A 26395-nucleotide genomic window follows, 5' to 3' on the forward strand; every position below is an offset into this window, starting at 1 on the left:
AGAAGCTGAGTTATGATAAAAACTTCCAGATCATGAGCTGTCATGTGACTTTGATCGTCATCTATTTCAGTTCTCCTCGTCGTAGAGTCCCCAAATTTACATATAATGTGTATTAAAGTGTCTATTTTCATAATTTAAAAAAAAAGCAAAAAACGAAAAATTTCGTTTTTGGCACTCAACGCATGGGAACGAAAAACGAGAAATTACGTGGTTGGCACTCAATGAGTTAAAATCATTTTCCGGGACTTTTTCAGCTGCTACAGTCTGACGGACATTAGTTTTTACGCCATATACACTAGGGGTGGGCAAAAACATTGATATGGCAATATATTGCGATACGATACCGATATTCAATATTAAAATTTTTTTTTTCAAATAATAAATCATGTTTCAGACGTAAATCCAGTACGACTTCCGCACCTCTGCTCCGCGAGGTGTCACTGTGCTGTTACCTCGGACAGTGTGTTGTCATGCAAATATGTTGTTGTAACTTGCACTTGTATAAAATGGCATGGATCATTTGAATTACATTGTTTTGACTCAGTTTGTCCCATAAATTATCACTATCATCTGATGCAGAGCGATAGATATAACAGAGTGGCGACACTCCCATAGGACTCCGTTGTAAAAAAATGGCGGGCCGACTTCCGGGTCATGGAGCCCTCAATAGTTCCAAACATTCCTCCCGCGGCGCTGGACCACGTCTGTTTCTATGGCTGCACAGCAAGAAACTACTGAGCTACGTTGACGAAATACCGACCAATTTTAAGTTATAAAGTGGTAATAATCTTTCCCAAGTACAGTAACCATGTTGACTTAACAAAATAAAAATTATTAGACTGATCGGTTCATTGAAAAACATTTATTTATTTACGTAACTGTGGTGATTTCAGTCCGTAGCCCAGAAGCAGCCCTGCTCACTTTTCATTCAAACAAACTAATGCCACTGCCACAGTTGTTAAATTTCATCAATGAGACCAACATTAATCTCTTCAAAATAATTTAACAAGCCAGCGGTAAACCTCTAAAAGCATGCGGATACGTTACTTGGCTCGTTTTCTCCGACGGGAGGAGGACGGTCGGCCCCGGCAGATCAGCTCAGTAGAGCGGCTGCTGCTGCTGTGACAGCCGCCTCCCCTGGTCCCCGGTCTGGGCTCACACAGACTCTGCACTTCTCCCAGAACAAACATCGGTGCAAGTTCCTAACAAACGTTATGAACTGACCACAGACTCCGGATTAAACGGTGACTTTCTTGCATGAACAAAATATTAAAACTGTGACGTGTTGACAGCGCTAAAGCCAGGTTTTGGCAGCTTTACTGCTGTGGCTCGGTTGCCGCAAAATGGCGATATCGATGCTAATTTCTGTTAGCCCGTCTATGAGGTTTTGCATTATACGTTAGCATTAAGCTAGCTGGCTTTATATTTAGGTGATACTGGCTGTGTGTGTGTTTTGAACGTTGTTTCAAACTATGTGGGTTTGATTGAACATCTTTTATGCTTAAATATATATATTCCCGCTTAATATATTGCTTTACTCCTCTTCTTATGCCATTTTTACTGTAGGGCAGGCTAATCTTCACTTTAGAGTGACAAATAAAACCTTGAAGCAAGAAGATTTTGCCTTTTGTTTGAAAACTGACATTGATGTACATACAGTAATTCAGTAACAGTTGTAAATATACCTTTGTACGGTTTATTTTTTAATATTTACCGTCCAGAAGCAAGCTCAGTGCTGTCTGTCCCATAGCAGAACATGACAGCGGCAGCCTCGTTTGGAACTATTGGGAGCTACATGAACCACGTGACCGCGCTGGCGGCGACATCAAAGGCTGTCGCCACTCTGTTATATCTATCGCTCTGATCTGATGTACATACAACTCGGATTTTAAGATGCATAATGCCTTTTACATTTTTCAGTGAACTATGTAGAATATCGCAATATCGCAATATCGTATCGTGACTCAAGTATCGTGATGCGTATCGTGAGGTCCTTGGCAATACCCACCCCTAATATACACTGATTCATCCCCCGTCCCATTCATGCTTTGGAGAAGTGTTCTTTTCGACAATGGTACCTTATATTTTGTAAATGTAATCAGTTTGTTTCTATGCTTATCCCTCTCTCTCATTCTCTCTCCCAGAAATCTGATTTAAAAATGTGCAGTCTATGGCTCTAACTTATGAAATAATCTCTTAAAGCTACATTGTGTAGGAATTCCTCCCATCCAGCGGTGCGGTTGTAGATCGCAAGCAACTCAATGGTATTTTTCATGCTGCATTCACGTGAAATTGGGCAGACGGCAGACGGACGACAGCCGCTGCACGTAACGGCATAAACAAGCCTCTATGTATGGCAGCCAGCACCGAGCTTACCCGCTCCATGTAGATATGAATGATATGAACGGCTCATTCAGAGCTGAAAGGAACACTTCACTTTGTTGATGGGGGGGGATTACTGGTTAATAATGAAAAACAGACTGAAGAACCAAATAATCGATTTTCCTGAATAGATAACAGGAGAAGTTACACAATGCCCCTTTAAAAATGTGCAGTCTATGGCTCTAACTTATGAAATAACCTCTTAAATGCTTAGAAATTATGACAAATTTATCATAGAACAGCACAAACATGTTTTTTTTGGGGGAAACAAAACCCTTAGAAGGGTCTGAAAAAGTCAAATAGAGCTCTGGTAGCTGTGATAAATCATTTTCCAGGACAACTCAAGCTTTTCCAGGACATTTGGCTTTTTTTCTTCTCATTTTCCATGTGTTTTCCATGGTTTTCCAGGACGCGTGGGAACCCTGACACACTAACACACAGCCACATGGCAGTTGGTGTAAAGTGTTAAAGTGTGTTTATGCCACCGGTTGCTCGTCGACGTCGCTCTTTTTCCTGCCGCCGTTCACTTTCTACAGGATGAAAAACAACTTCCTTCCATCCAGACGCTGCCGGACGTCGACGCTCGTTCGCTCATCCATCATCACCGTGGAGACGAAGACGAGGCCTCGCTCCTCGCTCCGGCTCTCTGATTTATCGTCACTTCATTGTGTCTGAACTCTTGTGTGTTTTCGTTATCAGCGCTGCGGCGTCTCAACTCTGCTTCCTGTCATTCACCCGAGGAAACTCACATGATCTCCTGCAGGAAATAATACATCCTTCAACCTCTGTCACATCCATGTCTATTTATTTATTTGGTGTCATTAAACTCAAGCACGAGGGAGTTACTATATCTATATTTTGAGATAAGGAGAACAAAAAAAAGGTTGATTATTCAGACTAAGCAGCAGATTTTTATGTTAATTCTTCCACACACACTGTGCTTAAATGAACTCCAGCGCGTCTTAAAGCAAAGTAGCTTCTAGAGAGTTTAGTTTATCTTATTAATATGCAGTTTAATGCAGCAAGAAGATCCTCCAAAAATAAAAAAAAAGAGTCTAACCAGGCCATCTGCTCTGTGGGGAAAAACCTCTGGTGTGACTGCGAGCTTTCAATCATCAAGCCTCTTATTGTTTTACAGTTTGTGTTGTCATGTGACGGTCAACAACCACACACACAAACACAAACACAAACTTCCCTGACACAGTGGTCACAGACAGTGTCAGTAATTAGTTGAGTTTACATGAAATTTACATTGAGCAATCGTCTTGTGACTCCGCTGTGGTTTCATTGATCATATGATTTATGTTTTTTCTGTAAAATCCTGCACAAAAAAAAAACAATAATCCCACTGTTACTGTTGATTACAGGGGAGAAAAACTAAAAACTAAAATAAAACCCAGCCAGCAGCATTATTATTAAAGAGCGTTTCTATATCTGTAGTTCAAATTAATTGGTGAATATGAAGTGAACATCCCTCCCGGAGCTGGATGGCACAGAGACAGACTGTGGTGGTGGTGGTGGTGATGTGACAAATCCTGGAGCGGCTCCACAGACAGTGAATAATGGAACAACTGCTTGAGCACAGTGACAGCAGCAGCAGCCGTGGTAATTAGACTGGGATGTGGGGGGGGGGACGTTTCTGATTTAGTACAGTAACCCCCTATTTGCTGGCTGGCTGGCTGCTGGGGCCTTTCCCTTTGGATATTGTATTTTTTTTTTTTTTTTTAACATTATGCAAAAGCTCACTAATGCACAAAAAGTGTCAGTTCAGGTTCACTCCTCTGGATCTCATAAATCAAAACAAACTTGCACATTTGAAATGACTTATCAGTGGATGTAGGCCAACGGAGAAGCAACAGAAAAAATGTTTAAATTCTGGATAAACCCATCATATATATATCAGAATGGCTTGTTCTCAAAAAATCCTTTGCTATAATCTCATTTTGAAACCTGCTTATTAATAATTTCAGTGTTTACTTTTATTCTTTGGCTTTGAGAGTTGTGTGATCTCTGTTCTCTCTGCATTTTTAATGTTTTTAATGTATTTATTCCTTTTAAATTATTATTTTTTCTTTATTTTTAATTCTCATTATGTTTTTCTTAACCATTTTGTGCTCTATGTCAGCACGTAAACTTTTATGTTTTGGAAATGTGCTACATAAATAAAAGTGGATTGGATTATTAAAATCATAATGATGCAAATTTAGTGTTTAGTTATTTGCTGATGTCTTTCCCTCTGGTTATTGTATTTTTAACATGATGCAAAAGCTCACTAATGCACAAAAAGTGTCAGTTCAGGTTCACTCCTCTGGATCTCATAAATCAAAACAACTACACATTTGAAATGACTTATCAGTGGATGTAGGCCAACGGAGAAGCAACAGTCAGTCAACCTACATTATACTGTGTATTACAAGAAAAAATGTTTAAATTCTGGATAAACCCATCATATATATATATCAGAATGGCTTGTTCTCAAAAAATCCTTTGCTATAATCTCATTTTGAAACCTGCTTATTAATAATTTCAGTGTTTACTTTTATTCTTTGGCTTTTAACTCGACATGAGAGTTGTGTGATCTCTGTTCTCTCTGTATTTTTTATCTGTCAGCTCTAAATGGCTCTTTCTAATTTTTTTTTATTTATTCCTTTTTAAATTATCATTTTTTTTTATCTTTATTTTTAATTCTCATTACCTTTTTCTTAACCAACACTGTGCGGCACTTTGGTAAACTTTTATGTTTTGGAAATGTGCTACATAAATAAAAGTGGATTGGATTATTAAAATCATAATGATGCAAATTTAGTGCAGTAACCTTTATTTGCTGATGTCTTTCCCTCTGGTTATTGTATTTTTAACATTATGCAAAAGCTCTCTAATGCACAAAAAGTGTCAGTTCAGGTTCACTCCTCTGGATCTCATAAATCAAAACAAACCGCACATTTGAAATGACTTATCAGTGGATGTAGGCCAACGGAGAAGCAACAGTCAGTCAACCTACATTATACTGTATATTACAAGAAAAAATGTTTAAATTCTGGATAAACCCATCATATATATATCAGAATGGCTTGTTCTCAAAAAAACCTTCACTATAATCTCATTTTGAAACCTGCTTATTAATAATTTCAGTGTTTACTTTTATTCTTTGGCTTTTAACTCGACATGAGAGTTGTGTGATCTCTGTTCTCTCTGCATTTTTAATTTGTCAGCTCTAAATGGCACTTTCTTTTTTTTATTTATGTATTTATTCCTTTTAAATTATTATTTTTTCTTTATTTTTAATTCTCATTACGTTTTTCTTAACCATTTTGTGCTCTATGTCAGCACTTTGGTAAACTTTTATGTTTTGGAAATGTGCTATATAAATAAAAGTGGATTGGATTATAAAATCATAATGATGCACATTTAGTGCAGTAACCTTTATTTGCTGATGCCTTTCCCTCTGGTTATTGTATTTTTAACATTATGCAAAAGCTCACTAATGCACTCGCCGTGAAAAACAGTGTCAACCTCATGATGCCGTCAATTCAGTCCGTGGTAAGAGTGAAAGTAAGAGTGAAAAAAAGCACTGGAAAATATTTTATATGGTATAATAAAAAGGAATCGTAACAAAATCTACTGTAAACTGCCAACACAACTGGGACCATGTGTACACGCTGCTACCAACTAATTCAGCAGGTAGCAGGTGGGGGACAGGGTTATTATTTAATCCACCAGCCGCTCCGCTCTCCGCTCCATCGACTGCCTGATCAGATGGAAAAAAAACAACAAACAAACTTCACTCTGGTTCTTTAAGGTCACTTTCAAAAAAACTTTAGGACTGGACTGGACTGGACTGGAGGCCTTGAGCTATGTTTTATAAGCGGGACGACTGCTTTGGAAACCCGCAAACATTTCATCATCAGCCTTTTTTTCTTCTAGTGTTGTTCGTAATGACAGGCCGCTGGTTGGTATGGCAACACAACATCTCCTTTTTGACACTGCATGCATGTCCAGACAGTCCAAGTTTAATTTTACCGGCGATTCAAGATGTCAAATCAAATCATTTCCCACCCCCACACACACACACACACACACACACACACACACTTTCGTGAATATCTGCTTAAATAGGTTAATCCTGTCTCTAAGTCTCCCAAAAAACCTGACAACACATCCATCAATCATCCTAAAGCGTATCCATAGCAGCCAAAAGGTGACATTTCAGCTTATAAAAGAGGCCTTCAGGCGGCGATGCCCCACCGCTGCTGCTGCTGCCGCTGCTGCTGCTGCTGCTGCTGCTGCTGCTGCTGCTGCTGCTGCTGCTGCTGCTGAGGAAACGGGGGTCAGAGCGTCTGAACTGCAGACGACCTCCCATTCAGGCTCTAATATCAAAGTCACACACCACTGCCTGCTAATGGATGATAAGGTTTTGGATTAACACACACGCACAACGCACAACGCACAACGACGCACGCACACACGGGATCTCTGCTTACACAAGTCACTACAGTGATAAAGAGAGGGAGAAGAGGAGGTGTGGTGTGGTGGGGGGGTGGATGCACTTTAGATCTCCATCTCAGACAGGACGAGAGTTAACTAGGGCTGGGTTTTTAAAAAAAAAAATCGATCTTCATTTTAAAGATCTGATATCGATTCATAAAATCCTTAGATCAATCTTTTTATGTCCGCCATTTCCTGTTAGTTAGTTAGATAGATAATTTAATACAAATATGAAATTAAATATGAAACTGAAGACTGAAGAGTTGCACTGTTAGTGGTTCATGTTAAATGCTTTTGGCTCAACTTTTAAAGCCCTAGTATGTAACTTATTTGGCTTTTTATTAGCAAAAATCAAATATTGCTTTCATAAATACGTATTTCACTGAAGTCTAATACAAAGTAAAGCTTTCTGGTTCCTTAGAATGAGTTGTTACAAGTCGTTACAAATACATAAGTGGGCGACGCACCGAACCGAGGCGGCCATGTTGCATCGCCATTTTTTTTACGTCGAGTGGCATCGTGACCGTAGGTAACCACGGAAACTGAGCGGAGCTGTGGGCTCGGCCTGTTAAAACTGTCACCACTGTGTAGTGTGAGGAAGGACGGGTGCACTGATGTTGCATTCAGGTGCAGTCAGGCAGACGGCCGTCGGCAAACCAACCGGATGTCATTTTACTCCACCAGAGAAAGACGGTAAAAAAACAATACCACATCACCATGACAACATGTTGTCAGGCCTGTATTGTTTTGCCTCGTGCTGGCGGACCACTTGTTTACATAGACGCTTGTTTATCCTGTTACATGCAGCGTCTGTTGTCTGTCTGACGTCTGCCCCATTTCACGTGAATGCAACATCAAGAATACGTTCCGATATGCAACCGCACCGCTAGATGGGGGGAATTCCTACATACTGGGGCTTTAAAGAAGACTAAACATTAATATTTTCAATAATGCACCAGGTCAGAGCAGTGTTTCTGTTTCCCATACGTTCATTTATCCGTGGCGACCCGCACCCGCCACAAATAAATTACGTCCGCCATGAATAGATTTTTCGGCGTTTGGCTCGACCAACGCAATATCGTTCAGTTCATTCATCTCCGCATAGCGCTCTTTCTCCGTTATTGGCGTTCACACACACACAGAAGCACGCATGTTTGACAGCAGTGCGCGGTGAAAGCGAAACTCATACGGTCATACGTCAGATTGCTTGGTCGGAACTACTTGTTGTATAATTTTGTCATTTTTCTTGACTTTTGGGATTTTATTCTGAAAGACAGTCTTTCTACCCACATGTGTCAATTAATTCACAAAAGCCAATGTGGTAACTCACTGTTGGCTGGTTAGTTAGTTAGTTAGCTCCGACCTCTGGCCTGTTGTTGTAGATTCATTGAACATACAGGGTGTTGGCCACAATCAAATCAAAATAATCTTGATTTCAATATTGACCAAAATAATCATGGTCCAGCCCTCCTCCCTGCACACGACCCAGCATGCACCACCAGAAGCCGCCTTCATCAGCTCTCGTTAACTGACCCATTTCTATTTCCTTTTTTTTTCCCATATTCCATGTTGTAATAAACTGTTGTCCTTGTCTGTATACAACAGGGTTGTCAAACGTGTGGCCCGTGCAGCCCAGGATGAATTTGCTGTGTGTAAAAATTACATAAGAGGCATAATATTTATGAAATCGCACATATTTCTCTCAAAAAATGTCAGGTTGTTCATAATGTTTTGTAAAAGGACAGTTCAGTAAAGTTAAACATCTTAATACAGTGGAAACCGCTTATAGTGGTCACGGATATAGTAATCAACCGCTTATATAGATCAAAAGGCTTGGGACGGAATCATTTCTATACAAATGCTGTTTAAATAATTCGTTTATAGTGATCAAGAAATCCGCTTATAGTGCTCATTTTTGGTCATTTTATGGATGAAAACATGCGCAAAACAATTTAAAAACTACGTGTAGCCTATTTATTTTATTTTCGGCGGTGTCCCTTTAACGTGCACTGCTGCAGCAGCCTGCACATGTCGCTGCGCTGTGTTGTTGTTGTGCTGTGCGTCAGCTGGCTGACTGAGACACATGACTGTGGGTGCAGCGCGGCTGTTTGTGTTGTCTGTTAAAACATGGATGAATGAAACCTATCAACTTTATATCGACCGCGGACGTCAGGAATAGATTTTGGGCTTTTGGCCCGTTCCTCATCTCCGCATAGCGCTCGTTGTCCGTTATTGGCGGAGGGAGAGAGAGCGAGCGAGCGAGAGAGAGGAGCGCGTGTCGCTACCCGACTTGCGACGCTACCCGATCTGTGACAAAACTGGTCTGCGCATGCGCAGACCGGCCGCCATCTTGGACAGCTGCCTACGGCAACTCCACTTGGACAAACTTCATTTGGGCACTGCCCGATTTGCGTACATGCTTAAAGTTCTGTGAATTTAAAATACGGTACTGTGAAAATGATTAAAAAATAAAATAAAATAAAATAAAAACCGCGGAGGTCCGTCATAAGACAGCCGCGGCAGACTCGTTTATTCAGTGAGTGTTGTGGTAGTTGTGATTGTTTGTGGTTGTCATGGTGATGAGGCCGGCGAGAAAAGAGGACAGTAAACATTAAAAGTCCGCCTCTGTTCCTGTTTTCTGAGCATCAAGACCCTATTACCACCACAACCAACCCTCAATTTACATTACTAATAAAGTATTTAAAAAAATAAATAAAAAGATAAACCGTCTCTGGCGACGCACATAGGGCAGTGATCCTAAGTCAATTCAACTAAGTTTGTCCAAGTGGAGTTGCCGTACGTGGCTGTCACAAATCGGGTAGCGTTGCAAATCGGGTAGTGACAGCGCGCACTGCATGACAGCAGCACGCGGTAAAGTGAAACTCTGACAGTGACATGTTGCCTGTTCATTCACGAAATCCATCCCGAAACACTCTCAGTCAAACAAGGTGGGGAATGAGAAACTGCGGCGCTACTGTAGCCGAGAGTAGTTTGCTCATTTCAAAAACACAGCGGCAGCGCCCGCGGATCTGTAGGCTACTGAGACGTGTCACGCGAGTTACTGTAAATGATGCTGTGTGGAAAACCAGCTGTGGTCTGTGATCGAGGTGCAGACGGGTGAGTTTGGAGCTGACGAAATAATCGCGCTGCTGACAGCCGTTTCGTTACATTTTTCTCATGGAAAAAGTATACAAATGGCATTTAGATGATGTTCTGCATAAAAAATAAGTGAAATAATAAAAATTCGGTTTTAGTAATCAACCGCTTATAGTGATCAAATTGACTCTGGACCAACATGATCACTATAAGCGGATTCCACTGTAATGTACTTAATAATAACCATAGTAACTTTGTTTCTGTAGTACATATAAAACACAGGATTGTAAAATCAAGCAAATAATAACAATAACAAGACTTGTTGTTCTTCTTTGCACTAAAACAAAGGGAAACATTTAGAGTTCTTGTTATCAATAGGTTTTTACGTTGTTGTTTTACTGGTCCAGGACACTTGAAATCAAATTGCGTGTTTGTGGCCCCTGAACTAAAATGAGTTTGGCATCGCTGGTACACAACATCTATTGAACGTCTGTCTGTCTGTCTGTCTTTTCTTGGGAGTTTTTCCTCAGTGGATGTGGGGGTCTGAGGTCAGAGGATGTCGTCATGACGCTGTGTGAAGCCCTTTGAGACAAACTGGTTGTAAAAATGGGATATACAAATGAAATTGCCTTGCTGCTGCTGCTGCTGCTGAGCCTCTGCCCCACAGGTGACCTTGGTGAGGAGGCAACTTTCAGCTCTGATACCCCCCCTCCCCTCCACTTCAACGCTTCAGACGGAGCCAGACTGAGAGACAGTGAACGCACCATCAGCACTGGCCAAGTTTAGGTGTCTCAGTCTGGCTTGTTGGCTAATATTTAATGAGCAGAGAGCTATCGGTCAGTGTGGTGTGAGTGAGTCGAGCTGTTTAAACTGGCTCTGTTGTTCTTTTCACTAAAACACCTAAACTTGGCTGCTGATGGTGCGTTCACTGTCTCTCGGTCTGGGTCTGTCTGGAGCATGGAAGGGGGGGGTCAGAGCTGAAAGTTGCCTCCTCACCAAGGTCACCTGTGGGGCAGAGGATCAGCAGCAGCATCAGCAGCAAGGCAATTTCATTTGTGTAGCCTATTTTTACACCCAGGTTGTCTCAAAGGGCTTTTTTTTTTTACACAGCATCATGACAACATCCTCTGACCTTTAGACCCTCACATCCACTGAGGAAAAACTCCCCAAAAAACCTTTTAACAGGGAAAAAAATTGGAGAAACCTCAGGTTGAGCAACAGAGGAGAGACCCCCCCACCCCCCACACACACACACCTCACCCAGGACGGACAGATGTGCAATAGATGTTGTACAGATACAGACAAGGAGCTATCGTGTCATTAAATATTAGCAAAATCAGATTAATCGATAAATGAAGCTGAGGTTACACCGGGTTAAGGTGATGACCGGCAGCAGCTGCTCTGACATAGAGACAGAGAAGAGGGGGGGGGCACACACATCTATCCATCCATCCATCGTCCGGACGGTGAACTGGTGGTTACATACAAAACAAGTGGCTAACGGTAGCATGCTAGCTAGTTAGCCAGCCTCTTACACACAGAGAGGCGATAACGGCTAGTTAGCATGCTAGCTAGTTAGCACGCTAGCTAGCCAGCCTCTTTTACACACACACAGAGAGGCGATAACGGCTTTCCACCGGCAGGTTTATTTAATTTATTTAAAGTAAATAGATAAATAAAATAAAAAGCAAAGAGCCGTGTTTATTATCGGTTAGACAGACTCGGATAAAAACATAACGTTAGTGGATGATTAAAACTTACTGGCAAGCTTTAGGTTGGAACATCCCGACGAGCTGGTGCCGGAGGCCTGCGGGACCCCGGACTTTCCTGTGCTGCTCCCCACGGCAGCGGCTGATCCGGCGGGCGCAGCGGCGGCGGCGGCGGCGGCGGCTCCTGGAACACCTGGCGGCTCAGCAAACGAGCTGGTCCTGGGCCGCCCGCTGCCGCTCATATCTCTGTGCAGGGGTCACGGTTGGTGTTCCCCCACTATTTTTTCCTTTTCTTTCTTTCTTTTTTTTTTTTTTTTAGCCAAGCGACTATTTCAGTTATTTAAAAAAAAAAGTGTAGAAGGGGGTGGGTTGGTGGGGGCGGGCGCAAGGGGGGGAGAGAGACACACCGAGAAACACACCGCTCCCGTTGCCGCCGGCTGACGGCTGTGCTGTCGTCTGGCTGCCTGGGCTGAGAGCTGTTGTTGCTAGACACCCTAGAAACAGACCGCGCGCAAAGCCACCTGGGAAATGGAGTTCAAGGTGGCTGCTGCTCAGGTTCGCTCCTATGGACCTCACAAATCAAAAGAACTACAAATTTAAAATGACTTAACAGTGGATGTAGGCCAACGGAGAAGCAACAGTCAACCTATATATTATATTACAAGAAAAAAAAGAAAATAAATAAAAACGTTTAAATTCCGGATTTAACCCATCATCATTTTATTATTTTCATACTAGCCTATTTTGAAACCTGCTTATTAATAATTTCAGTGTTATAAAATCACAATGATGCATATTTAGTGCAGTAACCCCTATCTGCTGCTGATGCCTTTCCCTTTGGATATTATATTTATCCAAAAGCTCACTAATGCACTTCCCCTATATATAAAAAAAAAGTGTCAACCTCATGTCTATTGTCAATTCAGTCAGTGGATGATTCTTAAAAACTTCAAGTAAGAGGGAAAAGCACTGGAAAATATTCTATATTGAAGCAATGGGAACTGTAATGGGAAACTGTAATGTTTTTTCTCTGATGTGTGTTGTGTAACAATTTTATAATCAATCATGTTCTTCTTAGTCAAACTGTTCTTATTAAACAAATAAGCATGTACTGTACCTCTTAGGCAAATAATGCTTAACCCGTCATATAATTTATTTCCAGACATACTCTGTACTTTGAACTGTCGGGATAAACATGTGTATGTGATCATCATTATATAAAAATCTGTTCCTATCATCAGTGTGTGTCTAGTCTCTTGAGACCCCCATGGTTGAAAGACACTGTAATAAACTCTTTAAATCTATTGTTGTCTTTACTTCCTCACCATGGAGCAAACTTTCTGCCCCTACAAGAACAAACTGCCAACACATTGGAAATGCTGGGAAATGGAGTTCAAGGTGGCTGTTGCTCTGGATCTCACAAATCACAACAACTACACATTTAAAATGATTTAACAGTGGATTGAGAAGCAACAGTCAACTTACATTATATTACAAGAAAAAAATAAGAAATAAAAACATTAAACTCAGTGAAATTTTTTTAATAATATAGTTTATTTTCATACTATAGGCCTATATCAGCCATGGCTTATCCACAGAAAAGCCTATTGCCTATTAATAATTTCAGTAATAAAATCGTAATGGTTAAATGGAAAAAGCATCATTAGCAGTTATCTTGTTTGAATCTTCCAATTAATTTCCTTTATATTGAGGCCTTTTATGTGACTTGTATTGATGTGCTATCTGCCTATAGGGAATACAACACACACAGTGGTGACTGACGAAGGCCTCTGGGTTTTATTTGGGACACATGTGAGCTGGCAGATGCCTTTGATAAGGTCTCCTCACCTGAACCCTGCACCTCTCACCCAGTTCAACCTGTATCTGAGAGGCTTCTCTAATCCAATAAGCACTCTGAACACTGAGATGCTTGATGCAGGCCAGCTGGAGAAGAAGCACAGCACACACACACACACACACACACACACACACACACACACACACACACACACACACACACACACACACACACTGTACGTTCCAGGGATTTGGGTGCATTTCCCGGTGGGTCAAGGTTGCTACATCTGCAAAGGCTGATTGTCTGCTCTTGAAACAAAGGCTCATTAGCATGAAGCTACATTTGTTTTAAGGGGGTCAGCCCTATGTTCCCACAGCCCAATGATCCCACAGCCCTATGTTAAGACATTTTTTTTCACTGAAAATTTTGAAAATTAGGCCCTATGTTACCACAGTCCTATGTTCCCTCAGGTTTATGTTGCCTCATTTCTAAGATTTTTCTTATTTCTAAGAATTTTCTCAAAATGAAACTCTAAGTCAAGTCATTTTTATTTTAAAGGGATGATTCGGAGTAATTTCAACCTAGGGTCCTTTGCACCATGACCTAGGCCTACAAACTTTTCTAATGCTTTGTTTACTACTACTAACACTATTTGTACTACTGTAGAAGTTTGTTGTCTAAATTGCACTAACTCATTCATGGAGGTGAGTTTAATTTCGGTATAAGGGTTCGTCACTCAACCCTATGTTGGAGTAGCGGTGTTGGAAGGGGTCAGCCCTGTGTTCTCAGATTTAGCTAAAAGCTACATTACATCTGTAGTCAACTGCTACTGGATAATAGGTTGGGTGTAATTGACGACCAAATTGGGAGAAATGGGGATAAAATCTGATGCAAATTGATCATAAAGGAAATGGGCCTAATTTTGTAAATAACAATAAAAACCTTAGAAATTAGGGAACATAGGGCTGAGGGAACATAGGCACGCTCCCGTTTTAAGTACCAGCGGTTTTTGCATGAGCTCGTCTCTTCTGTCTGGGTTTTGGAGACAGAATAGTAAAAACAGTCTCTAAGTCATCTGACCGACACTGAACACTTGGACAACGTGAAAGAAACAAACTGGACGACATCAGACATTGTGTTAGAACTTTAATATTTTCAATATTTAGTTTTTTTGTTGTTGTTTAGAAATATTGCACATGGTCAACATGCCTGCTTATGAGATAACACTCACCTCGCTCATCCTAAAATTCCTTCTCCAAAGTAAGGACAGTTTTATTTTTAAGCACAATCATACAGTGTACACGCATACATGTGTGTGTATGCACATATGTCTGTGTGGGTGTGTGCACGCGTGCATGTGATTGCACATGCATGCAGATGGACACTTTTACAGCCCTAACCCCAAAGAGAAGTGAATTGATAGTCTTCTATTACCTGTGTGTCGTTTATATATATATATATATATATATATATTTCTATATATTGTATATCCTGAATATATATCTGATATATATCCTGAATCATCTGGGTTTGATAACAGTCAAGATGGCGGACAAAATAGTCATGGTGACTATAAAAATACTGTCTCTAGAGTAGAATATAGAATGTAGAGTACAATGAAAAATATACTATCGATAATGTTGCTGTGTGGTGAAAGAACAAGAGGTTGGTTGTGTTAACACGCTACCTGCATGTGCCAAAACATACACACACACCCGCACACAGACCTAAATGCACATATATAGAAATATCGGTATATATATTTTTTTCACACATCCAACTGTATACAGAGAAATAAAAGAGATACCCATAATAATAATAATAACTACCCCCCACTCTTCACCAAGGAAGCAAAGAGCCAAAAAGTGCTATTCAAAAAAATTGTCTTTGACTTTTAGTAAGTTATACTCTCTATCTCTTCAACAAGAACAATAATTGCGTGATTTCTTTTTTGTTTTGTTTTTTTATACCATAGTTAAAGATAGTATCACAACAGCTCATTCCTCTCACTGACTGACTGCACTGGATTTCATTATAATAATAATAATATCTATGGCACAGAGCCGTCCCCCGAAAAAACTAAAACAAAACAAAACATCCCACCCTTTTTCCAAAAAGGAAAAAAAAATTAAAACAAAAAAACAAAAAAAATAAAATAAATGTCCTATTGCACCATTTGATGGGAAAGGATAAAGTGTCAAGAAGAGAGGGAAGAGGGGGAGGGCTCCAGAGACTGCCCTCTAGGGCTGGTCTAGGATCTGCTTTCCCTGATCTAACCCTAACCAGAACCATCCTGAGCTACATAGCGCTTGACCCGGGACCAGTGCTTAAGGGCACTTTCTAACAACACTTGAGGGGAAGGGGAGGGAGGGAGGGAGGGGGACGGGTGAAGCTGGGGAAGAAGGAGAAGAGAAGAGGAGGATGAGGAGGGGGAAAGGTGGTTGATAACATACGGAACAAGGTTTATTATTATTAATATTATTCTTTTTTTTTTCTACTAAAACAATCTCTAAAAACAATACTTTCCTGATTTAACTGACGGCGGTCCCACGCGAGAGAGGAGGCCGCACAAATTGTGCAAACACCTGATTTCAACGTTTTACAAAACGACGACAACAACCCCCCCTCCCCACCCAAACCCCCCAAAACCCACCCCCCTTTTTGCTCCCCCACTTCTGTGTCTGGTGAGAAATCATTGTCGGGGAGGAAGAGGAGGAAGGGGAAGAGGAGAAACCACCCCTAAGTACAATTAAAAGTGTGGGGTGTGGTGGGGTAAAGGGGCAAGGGAGGGGGTTAGGGTTGGGGTTTGGGTGTAGGGGTGTAGGGGTGTGGGGGGGGGGCACAGACTGATTTTTGTCCCCTTCTTTGTCCAGAGTTTTTGTTTTTTTTGTTTGATTTTTGTTTTGTTGTGATTTTTTTTTTTTCTTTTTTATGCTGGAGAAGAAACACAATAGTAGAGCCACGAGAGAGAAAAAACAGGCCACGGTAAAACTGGTTATTTCCACGGCAACGATAACGAGAGAAAAAGCAACATCATCATCATCACCATCATCATCATTATCATCACCATTATCATCGTCATCATCATCGTCGTATCCACGAGCGTCGTCCAGTCTCGTGTCTCTTCTCTGCTGCTCTGTCGTCTCAGTGTCGAACTTTAACGTTGATTCTTCAAAAAGCCTCACAACCACAAAGTCTCTTTACATTAATGAATTAATCTCTTTACGGTGCCTGCTCCTCACACAGGGGGGTTTTTTTTCGGGGAGGTGGGAAAGGGAGGAGAAACTCCACCCCCCCCTCCCTCCACCTCCCCTAACAGATATACAGACATTTATATATATATTTATATAATATATAATAATAATCAGCTCCCACCATTGATGAGGACTCATGAAGTCTCTTTCAAAAATGGCGATAACTGAAGGTGCAAAGATTGGTCACACTCCATCCCAGCTCCTGCCTTCTTCTTCCTTTTTCTCCTTTTTCTTTTTTTTTTTTTTAGTTAGTTTGTTTGTTTTTTTTGTCCAGGAGCGAATAAGATTTCATGCTTTCAAGTTCCTCTTCTCACTACAATCACTAAAAACTGTGCAGGCCAATGGCTTGGTCAGACCGGGGTCGACTGTGTTCGTGTGTGTGTGTGTACGAGTGCTCACACAGATGCACAGATGAGTGTTTATGCATGTGTGTGTTTATGCATGTGTGTGTGTGTGTGTGTGTGTGTGTGTGCTGTCTGTCTTGCAGCATCGAGGGGCTGTGGAATACCAGTGGAGGTCGTTGGGGTTGTGTTTGTGTGTTTGTGTGTCCCGACCACTGTGCTGAGGAGTGGATGGGGGGATGGAGGGGGGGGAGTGGGGGAAGGGGGAGGGGGGGAGGCCAGGAAGAGGAGGAAGAGGAGGTCAAGTCAATGGCATCTGAGGGCTTGTTGGCTGGCAACAGCAAACTGCATCTGCACAATAAGTGACAAAGTGCCTTTGTGTGTCATCATGGTCCTTGGTGGCGGCGGCCGAACCAAGAGTAACAGTCTGATTTGGTAAATGTGTGTGTGTATAATGTATATGTGTGTATATGTGTGTGTGTGTGGGATCATGTGCATGCTGGAGATTACATACGCACCAGAGTTTGTGTGTGTATGTGTATGTGTGTGTGTGTGTGTGTGCCAGAGAGATAGAGAGTGTGTACCACAGAGTTTGTGTGTGTCCGTCTACAAACTACTGTACAAATGTGCTGAGCTGAGACCTGGGCCGAGTGTCAACGGAACGAAGGAGAGAAAAGAAAAGAAAAGAAAAGAAAAGAAAAGAAAAGAAAAGAAAGAATCCAAACACTACAAGAAGCACTTGACTCGTCTGAACCTGCTTTTGATTCGTCCACTTTTGAGGCTTATTTTTTTTTAAAGTTTTTTTGTCTGTCTGTCTGTCTGGTGAGACAAATCAAGCGCACATCGTTCGTTGAATAGTTTGAATATTTGTGTATAAGTGTGTGTATAAGTGTGTGTGTGTGTGTGTGTGTGTGTGTGTGTGTGTGTGTGTGTGCCCAGGTCTGGTGGAGATCGGTGCCAGTAGAACGGATTCTGCTGGTTCAACACATACGAGAACACACTCCTCTCTTCTCTCTCTGTCGTCGTCGTCGTCGTCGTCTTCGTCCTCTCCAGCTTTACGATCCTTCGCTCCTCGGCTCCTCGGGGCTCCGGCCTCGGTCTCCTCCCTGCTGCTCCGCCGCCTCCTCCCGGGCTGATTGATTGTTGAAGGAGGAGGAAGAGGAGGAGGAGGAGGAAGAGGAGGAGCTGTGGGACGGGATGATGGCGGCGGCTGCAGCAGCAGCGGCGGCGGCGGCGGCGGCCTCGAGCGAGCCTCCCAGCTCCAGAGTTCCCGGCGTGGCCGTCTGCATGATCTTCTGCCGGACCTCGCGGATCTTCAGCTGCAGACAAACCTTGGTGGGGAAGGTGTCGGAGTAGCGGGTCTGGAAGGCCGCGGTCGCCTGGGCTGCAGAGGAGGAAGAAGAGGAAGAAGAGGAAGAGGAGGATGAGGATGAGGTCAGGTGTTACCTCACATCCTGTGTGTGTAAAACAAAGCTGGAACCAGAATGGTTGTGAGCACATCCAGTCCTATTTTATTCAGAGGATCAGATAAAAAAGAAAAAAGAGAATATCTGCACACTGGATTAAGGCTCCCGTTGTCCTCCTGGGTCAAGGAAGGAAGGAAGGAAGGAAGGACAAAGGGAAAGATGGAAGGAAGGAGGGAACAGATTGGGTCAAAAAGGAAGGAAGAAGGAAGGAAGGAAAGGAAGGAAGGCAGAGAGGGAAAATGGATTGTGGAAAGAAGGAAGGGAAAAGGGAAAGAGGAGGGAGGGAATAGATTTGTTCAAGGAAGGAAGAATAAGGAAGGAAGAAGGGAAAGAACTAGGGAGGAAAGAAGGAAAGGTAAAGGGAAGGAAAGATAGAAAGAGGGAGGGAACAGATTGGGTCAATCGGGTCAAAACGGAAGGAAGAAGTAAGGACGAAGGGAAGGAAGGAAGGAAGGAAGGAAGGAAGGAAGGAAGGAAGGAAGGAAGGAAGGAAGGAAGGAAGGAAGGAAGAAAAGAAGGGAGGAAGGGAGGAAGGCAGAGATGGAAAATGGATTGTGGAAAGAAGGAAGGGAAAAGGAAAGAGGAGGGAGGGAATAGATTTGTTCAAGGAAGGAAGAATAAGGAAGGAAGGGAGGAAAGAAGGAAGGTAAAGGGAAGGAAAGAAAGATGGAGGGATAGGTCAGTTGGATCAAAAGAGGAAAGAAGAAGTAAGAACGAAGGGAGGGAAGGAAGGAAGGAAGGAAGGAAGGAAGGAAGGAAGGAAGGAAGGAAGGAAGGAAGGAAAAAAGGACTGTGGAAAGAAGGAAAGAAGGAAGGATGGAAGGAAGGATGGAGGAAGGAAACAGACTGGGCCAATTTGACCGAGAAGGACAACAGGAGGGTTAATTGAAGTGTAACGTTACGACCAAGGTGGTCTAACAGGCAGTAGGCATATATATAGGCTGAAGGCCTGATGACATCACACCTCTGTCATTAATATAGGCGGGCTTCAAGTGGGCCATTATAGAGAGCCGAGGCGGAAGCAGGAAGTAACGTCGCCATGGGAACTCAACTCGGAAAAAATCTCCAAGTTTTATTTCGTGATCCGATTGAATTGTGTCATGAGAAAAAAACATGACCTCTACCTGTTTAAAACATCACGTTTCATGAAGAGAAATCAGCAGTTTGTTGTAAAACTATTGTAAAATAAAATTCCGAAGAGTCCGTAACCAGAAAGACTCCAGGTGGCGTAGGTGACGTCACCATGGCGACCTTCCTTTCCCGTGTCAGTTGGTGACGTATTTTTTGTGGGACACCAGATCTGTAGTCGTAGAGCGTCTTCACACTAAATACATTCTTCTGTTGCTGTTTTAACATAAACTGCTGATTTCTCTTCATGAAACGTGATGTTTTAAACAGGTAGAGGACAGATTTTTTTCTCATGGCACAATTCAATCGGATCACGAAATAAAACTTTGACTCCTGTTCACTTACATGGAGACTTTTTCCGAGTTGAGGTCCCATGGCGACGTTACTTCCTGCTGCTGCTTCGGCTCTCTATATGGGCAATAACTAAGTGGCCTATAATTGCCCATACAGTATGTGGCCCCTTGAAGCCCGCCTATATTAATGACAGAGGTGTGACCTTCAGCCTATATACAGTATGTATATGCTTGCTACCTGTGTTACACCATTTCTCTAGTTGCCTGAGGAAGACCACCTTGGTCGAACATGGCACTTATCAATTAAACATAATCCAGTGTGCGGACATCCTTTTTTTTTCTTTTTTCTAAAATGAAGCTGCACATTTTTATGAATCAGTTTGAGACGCTGATGAATTTGTTGCTCGGTTGTTTATCAGTAACAAAAGTAAAGGATGTTTTACAAACCAAACAAACGGAGGAGAAAGACAACAAAGAGCTGATGTCATCACACTCTGCTTCAGATTCCCTGCATAGTTTCACTCTGTGGTGTGAAGGTATAAACTGTGGACAATCAGCTGCAGATTTCTGAATTCATTCAAATGAGTTTGTGTCTTACAAAGTCAAATGAATCTTCTCTGAAAGTCTCTGCAGCTGTTTGTGAAGAGGTTTCAGGTTTAACGGATCAAGTCAAAGATTAAATCTCAGTTCGTTTCCCATCAGAACACGTTGTTCTATCAACAGGTGGAGGAGCTGCAGATGTCAGAGGTTTAAAAACAGAGCGATGACGGAGATATTTTCATAGTTTCGAATTTTAACTTTTCTCCTTTTTTTCTCTTCTTCCTGTTCAGTTTTTGTTTGTAAAAAAGTTTAAGGAGGAAAGTGACAGAGTTCCAGTTTAATGTAACATTATATTAGTGTTTACTTAAGGTTATCAAAGTTAATGTGATTATAGCATGTTGATGCAAATTCCTTTTAACACCTCTATTCTTATACGATCGAGTCACATTCTGTTATATTGACCTGAATCTGTCTCAGTTTAAAACATCTCTGAGCCGTTGTTGATGTTTGAGCTCTGAGGGTTTCTGGTTCATGTGTGATAAAGTTACATTTGCATTAAACTGCATATTAAACACTGGGGAAACACTTTTCAAATCACTTTAAGGTTAATTTTCAACAAGTAAAAAATATGTGATTACTTTGTGATGAATAGTGAAGAAATATTTGCATCAATAAAAAGCTTTAAAGGGAGTTTCTATTTGGTTATAAAAAAGTCTCACGTTAATGTGGATGAATCTACGTTACCAACACTTGTTAATGGTCCATTTTAGATAAATCTATGGTTTTGTCTCTATGGTTATTTTGTTATTATTAGTGGTGGTGGAAATGCTGGTTGAGCCGACCAGCGTTTCTTTACTTTCGGTTTCGTGGCGAGTCATGAGAATAACGCCGCCGAATCTCCGTTTATGGTGGGAACTACGACGGTATGTGATCGTCTTCCAACCTCTGACTTTAATTCTTGATGAATGAAAACATGAGTCTGTCTTGCGCCGGTCAAAGAATTTCACGGTGCGGAGGCTCATAAATGTAGTGTGAAAACGTTTCGCTTTTCCAAAACTCCTCGTTGTCCCTTTAAGTTTTATTTTTATGTATTAAATATGAATAAGAACTGTAGTAAAACCCAGTGGCGTGCACAGGGGGCCCAATTGTTGAAAAACGCGTGCTAAAGTGCCCCCTGGGAGCCAAAACACGTGGTTAAGTGCCCTCTTGGCAGCCAAAACACGTGATAAAGTGCCCTCTTGGCAGCCAAAACGTGTGTTAAAGTGCCCTCTAGGAGCCAAAACGTGTGCTAAAGTGCCCTCTAGGAGCCAAAACGTGTGCTAAAGTGCCCTCTAGGAGCCAAAACGTGTGCTAAAGTGCCCTCTAGGAGCCAAAACGTGTGCTAAAGTGCCCTCTTGGGAGCCAAAACACGTGTTAAAACAGGCCAAATCGACGTTTTTTAGTCTTAAGGTATTGATATTATAAAACAGGCCAAATCGATATTAAAAAAAATGTTTTTCGCCGGCGACCACACGCACCATGTCACTACAGTCTCACTCTTGTCATTTTCTGAAACTTGGCAGCCCTGAAAGTGCCCTCTAGGAGCCGCATCTAGGAGCCAAAACACGTGTTAAAGTGCCCTCTTCAGTGGCGAGGACGCGCTATTATGTGCCCTTTTTTTTCTTTTTCGCCCCTGCCCTTCAAAAACTCTGTGCACGCCACTGGTAAAAGCCGAGGTGGAGGTGAGTTACCTGATGGGAAGAAGCCGTGCTCCTGAAACAGCTGCATCACCAGAGCTCGGCGCTGGTCCAGAGTTCTGCGCAGAGACGAGTACGGGACCCGGTCCAGGTCTCCCAGCAGGTCCTCCCCCTCGGTCCCTGGAGGGGGGGGGGACACAGAGGGAGTCAACAAACCGCTGTCGATTCATCACCATCATCATCATCTTAAAGGGATACTTCACCCAAAATCGATAATTCACCAATCATCTACTCACCGTCATGCCAAGTAAAGGAAGGGTTTGGAGAAGTTTCTGAGTCATCAAAACGCTTTAGGAGTTCCAGGGATTTTCATATAATGGCGGTGGATAGAGTTCACTTTTGAATGGTCCAAAACACACACTTATCCACCTTTTTCAAAAAAACGTCAAAAACGTAAGCCGGTTTTGCTCTTCCGGTGGAATTTTATGTTTACGTTTCCATGGTTTCGGTAGTCGCGGTAAATGCATGGATTTTTTATTTTTTTTTCAATGAAAATCTGTAAAACGCATGGATCATCACACCAGCTTTTAACAATGGATATTATCACACAAATTGACATCCGTGTTAAAAGCCAGCGTTAATAGATCAACTATGACAACGACTGAAAACCATGGAAACATAACATACAATTCCACCAAAACCATAGATCACGTTCGGAAACTTGTGAAACATCCAGATACCTCCATACTGCTCCTCACTACTGACCCAAGTGTCCTGAAGCCGCCACATGGAAAAGTTGTTGGGAAAACATTAATGTGATCTCTGTTTTTATCCTGGTTGTAGCAGCAGCTGGATGTTTGATGTAAACACGGAAAAACATCTCACAGAAAATCTCGTGCCGCCACTGGGAGCTGCTGCTACAACCAGGATAAAAACAGAGATCACATTAATGTTTTCCCAACAACTTTTCCATGTTTGGGCTTCAGGACACTTGGGTCAGTACAGACGAGCAGTATGGAGGTATCTGGATGTTTCATAGTGTGTGTTTTGGACCATTCAAAAGTGAACTCTATCCACCGCCATTATATGAAAATCCCCCTGGAACTCCTAAAGCGTTTTGATGACTCAGAAACTTCTCCAAACCCTTCCTTTACTTGGCAGGACGGTGAGTAGACGATTGGTGAATTATCGATTTTGGGTGAAGTATCCCTTTAATCATCATCATCTGCTGCTGCTGGACCATCATGTACCTGAGGGCTCACCTGGTCTGTCGAAGGTGAAGATGTCGCCCTCACACTTGGCGGCGCTCTTGGGGGTGTTGGGCTCCGAGCTGCAGCTGGACAGACGGCGGGTCTTCCTCCTCGGGGAGCTGGGGTCCTCGGCCGCCGCATCCAGGTCTGGATGGAGAGACGAAGAGAGGGGATAAAGAGAGAGAGAAGAAGATTAATTTTGAGATTTTGGGCTATTTTTCTTCCTTAACATGTCTTCTTTCAGAAAAGTCAAAAGAAATGGTAGAAAATCCACATTAATGTTTTTATTTTACTTCATTTTGTCTCTTTCGTCAGTAGATTTCTCCTAAATTCACCAAAAGTTAACAGCTACTGTAACATACAGTACTGTGCTGTATCTGTTGTCATGTCAGGTATTGTAAAGCTCTCTCTCTCCTGAACAATTATGTATGTAGACTCCAAAAATGGTAATTTCCTCCGTATCAGCAACCAATCGTAAAAGTACCATTTACATTAACAATCTATGGAATTTTCTAGGACAAGTCTTTAAAGGCCGTTTTCTCAAAATGAGTTTTTCAGACTCAGACTCGGAGCTTCAGCAGCATTTACAGACACCAAACCTTCCAGTTTGTTTCCTTTCTATATTCTGAAGGTTTTTACAGAGGGGATTGTTGATATATCATTCACAGCCTCATTTATACAACGTTTTATCCCTAAAAACAGGGCGAAATTGGATTTTTTTAGGGCTGGTGAGTGACAGTATTTTCTCATTTACAAAGTGATAAAAAGAGATATCCAGAATCCTCCTCTGTAAAAACTTCTGACTCTAATATGTCAACACAATAAAACAAGAACTTTGAAAGCGGCTTCATCCATTGTTCAGATTTCGGTTCTGGAAATATACAAATAAACGCATATTTCATCAGATATGGCCTCATTTACATATTTAAACATAACATTTGACAAAACTTGTAATACAAAAAATATTTGTCTTAATGTAAGTGATAAACTTGGGAGGTTTCATGGTGATATCTGTTAGTTAAAATGTTTACCCTATTCACCTGTAGTGTCTAACCTTAATAAAAATAATGAAGAACAGAGACAGAAAGTCTTAAAACCTGAAATCTAATCTAAATCCCATCCTCTATCAGGCTTCTGAATAAGATTGTCATGCGTAGGTAGGTTAGTTTGGTTCTTTTCTCCTTTTTATTTTGTTTTACTTGCTTAAGTGTATGTGTGTGTGCGTGTAAGGGCACACCATATCTTTGGCTTATTTCCCCTGGCTTTTAAATGTTGAATGTCAATTTGAATGTGTTGCTGAGACTCTTTTCACTTTATGCTGGTTGAGGTATTGCATTGTCCTTTGTTTATTTATGTATTTATTCACCATGGCTAGGTGCAACTGCAAACTGAATTGCCCATTGGGATCAATAAAGTTTTCTCTATCTATCTATCTAAATAACCAAATCAGATATTGTGTTAAAAATGTAATGTCTTCACCGGTGGAGTTGCGCCTCTTCTTGCGGTAGCTGCCCAGGATGGCCCTGGGCGAGGTGGCCAGGCTCTGCAGGGTGGGCGAGGGCAGCACCTCCTCCGGGTTGAACTCTGGAAGCTCGGCGAACCGCTCCTCGAAGTAGGTCTCCGACAGAACCCTGCACCGGCGGAGGGAAGGAAGGAAAACACAGCGGTCACACTCACAGGGCCGGATTTACTAAAGGTTTGCGTGTATTAAAACGTGTGCAAACGTGATTGCACGCGCAAACACACGTGGAACCTGATCTACTAACCGGACGCACCGAAGATTGCGTCTCTCAAACGGGGCAAAATAGCACGTGCAATCCATTTAGTGTGTTGTAGATGCAAATCGATTTATTTAGCGAGCGCAATGTGATTTACCAGGAAGAGATTGCGGTGGCTGTTTTTACATCTTTATTTACCACGTCTGAAAACCATGTACTAACTGATACAACTTTGCCAAAACTTATGCGTTTATTGGTTTGATACCTGTCAGAGCCCCGTGATCTTACATCTCTGCATTTCCTCACGTCTGGGTAATTCTGTAACAGTTTTTCAGCCGTGTTAAAAGTCTTTTACGCGCCGTTACGCACGTCTGTCCTGCAGTGCGCTCCTCTCCTCTCCTCTCCTTTATTTATCTAAACAGAGCGCGAGAGAGATGAACACACACATGCTGTCATTGTATGCATCGGATCAAATGTCATTCTGTCCCCACGTGTTTTCATTTAGCGGGTTACTTTTAGTAGATCAGCTGTTTTGCATGCACTAACCAAACACGCAATATTTTAGCGGGCGCAAACAATTTAGCGCCCGCTATCTGGGACCTTAGTAAATCCGGCCCACAGTGTTTAAAAAACCCCTCGGCCTCGGGCCTCCACTCCACTCCGCTCTGCTCTGGGCTTCCTCTTCTCTGTGGCTTCCCCACCAACCTCTCCACACGCGCTCTAAATACAGAACGCAGAGGTTGAGCTCTGCGCCCACTCACATTCAGTAAACAAAGAATCTCCACTGTGGGTTTTTTATTTATTTTTTTATTATTTTTTTTTATGAAGTTGTTGGAGATTCGCTCAACGAAAACTAAAAATGGAGCAGCAGCAGCAGCAGCGGATCCCACTGAAGCGTGGAGAGAAACCGGAGCTGCAGCTCGTCATCGTCAAGCTGCTTCACGCCGTAATTACACAGGACGAGACGAGACGGACGGAAATGTAAAAGTGTTACAACAACGGAGAGAAACTCAGACTCTGGACTTTAACACCAGGTTCATTATAACTAATATTATTATAACAAAACAAAAACATTAGGAAATAGAAGTTGTTTTCTGATTCCCTTTTGATTCCCTTCATCTACAAATGGATAAATTCACAAAGATCATCTGTCTAACAGTTTAATATAAAATAAAAACCTCACAGACATGATAGGCTGTTTCCCTGCTTACTGAATAATGAAAACAGATCTAACTGCTTCGTCTCTTTAAAACATGCTG

At 42.0% G+C, this 26395-nt stretch overlaps 2 protein-coding genes across 4 annotated transcripts in view; both read right to left on the reverse strand.

Moving 5' to 3' along the window:
* The window catches only part of LOC146977891 (glycogen synthase kinase-3 beta-like), a 36434-nt gene extending 24322 nt beyond the window's left edge, over positions 1–12112 (reverse strand). The window contains exon 1 of the mRNA XM_085790673.1: positions 11725–12112. Coding sequence (XP_085646799.1) covers positions 11725–11914 — 190 coding nt within the window. The 5' untranslated portion in view covers positions 11915–12112. The remainder of the gene's footprint in view (positions 1–11724) is intronic.
* A 2489-nt stretch (positions 12113–14601) lies between these two features.
* The window catches only part of cica (capicua transcriptional repressor a), an 83370-nt gene continuing 71576 nt past the window's right edge, over positions 14602–26395 (reverse strand). For 2 of the 3 annotated variants that reach the window (XM_085790674.1, XM_085790676.1), the window contains exons 19-22: positions 24898–25049; positions 23431–23565; positions 22223–22348; positions 14602–18449 (exon numbers count right to left, since the gene is read on the reverse strand). In XM_085790674.1, coding sequence (XP_085646800.1) covers positions 18121–18449; positions 22223–22348; positions 23431–23565; positions 24898–25049 — 742 coding nt within the window. In that variant the 3' untranslated portion in view covers positions 14602–18120. Of the gene's footprint in view, positions 18450–22222; positions 22349–23418; positions 23566–24897; positions 25050–26395 lie in introns of all 3 variants that reach the window. The other variant, XM_085790675.1, reaches the window with a different exon arrangement.

Source organism: Trachurus japonicus, chromosome 11 (assembly GCF_045865225.1).
Source record: "Trachurus japonicus isolate A0001 chromosome 11, Traja_1.0".
NCBI lineage: Eukaryota > Metazoa > Chordata > Actinopteri > Carangiformes > Carangidae > Trachurus > Trachurus japonicus.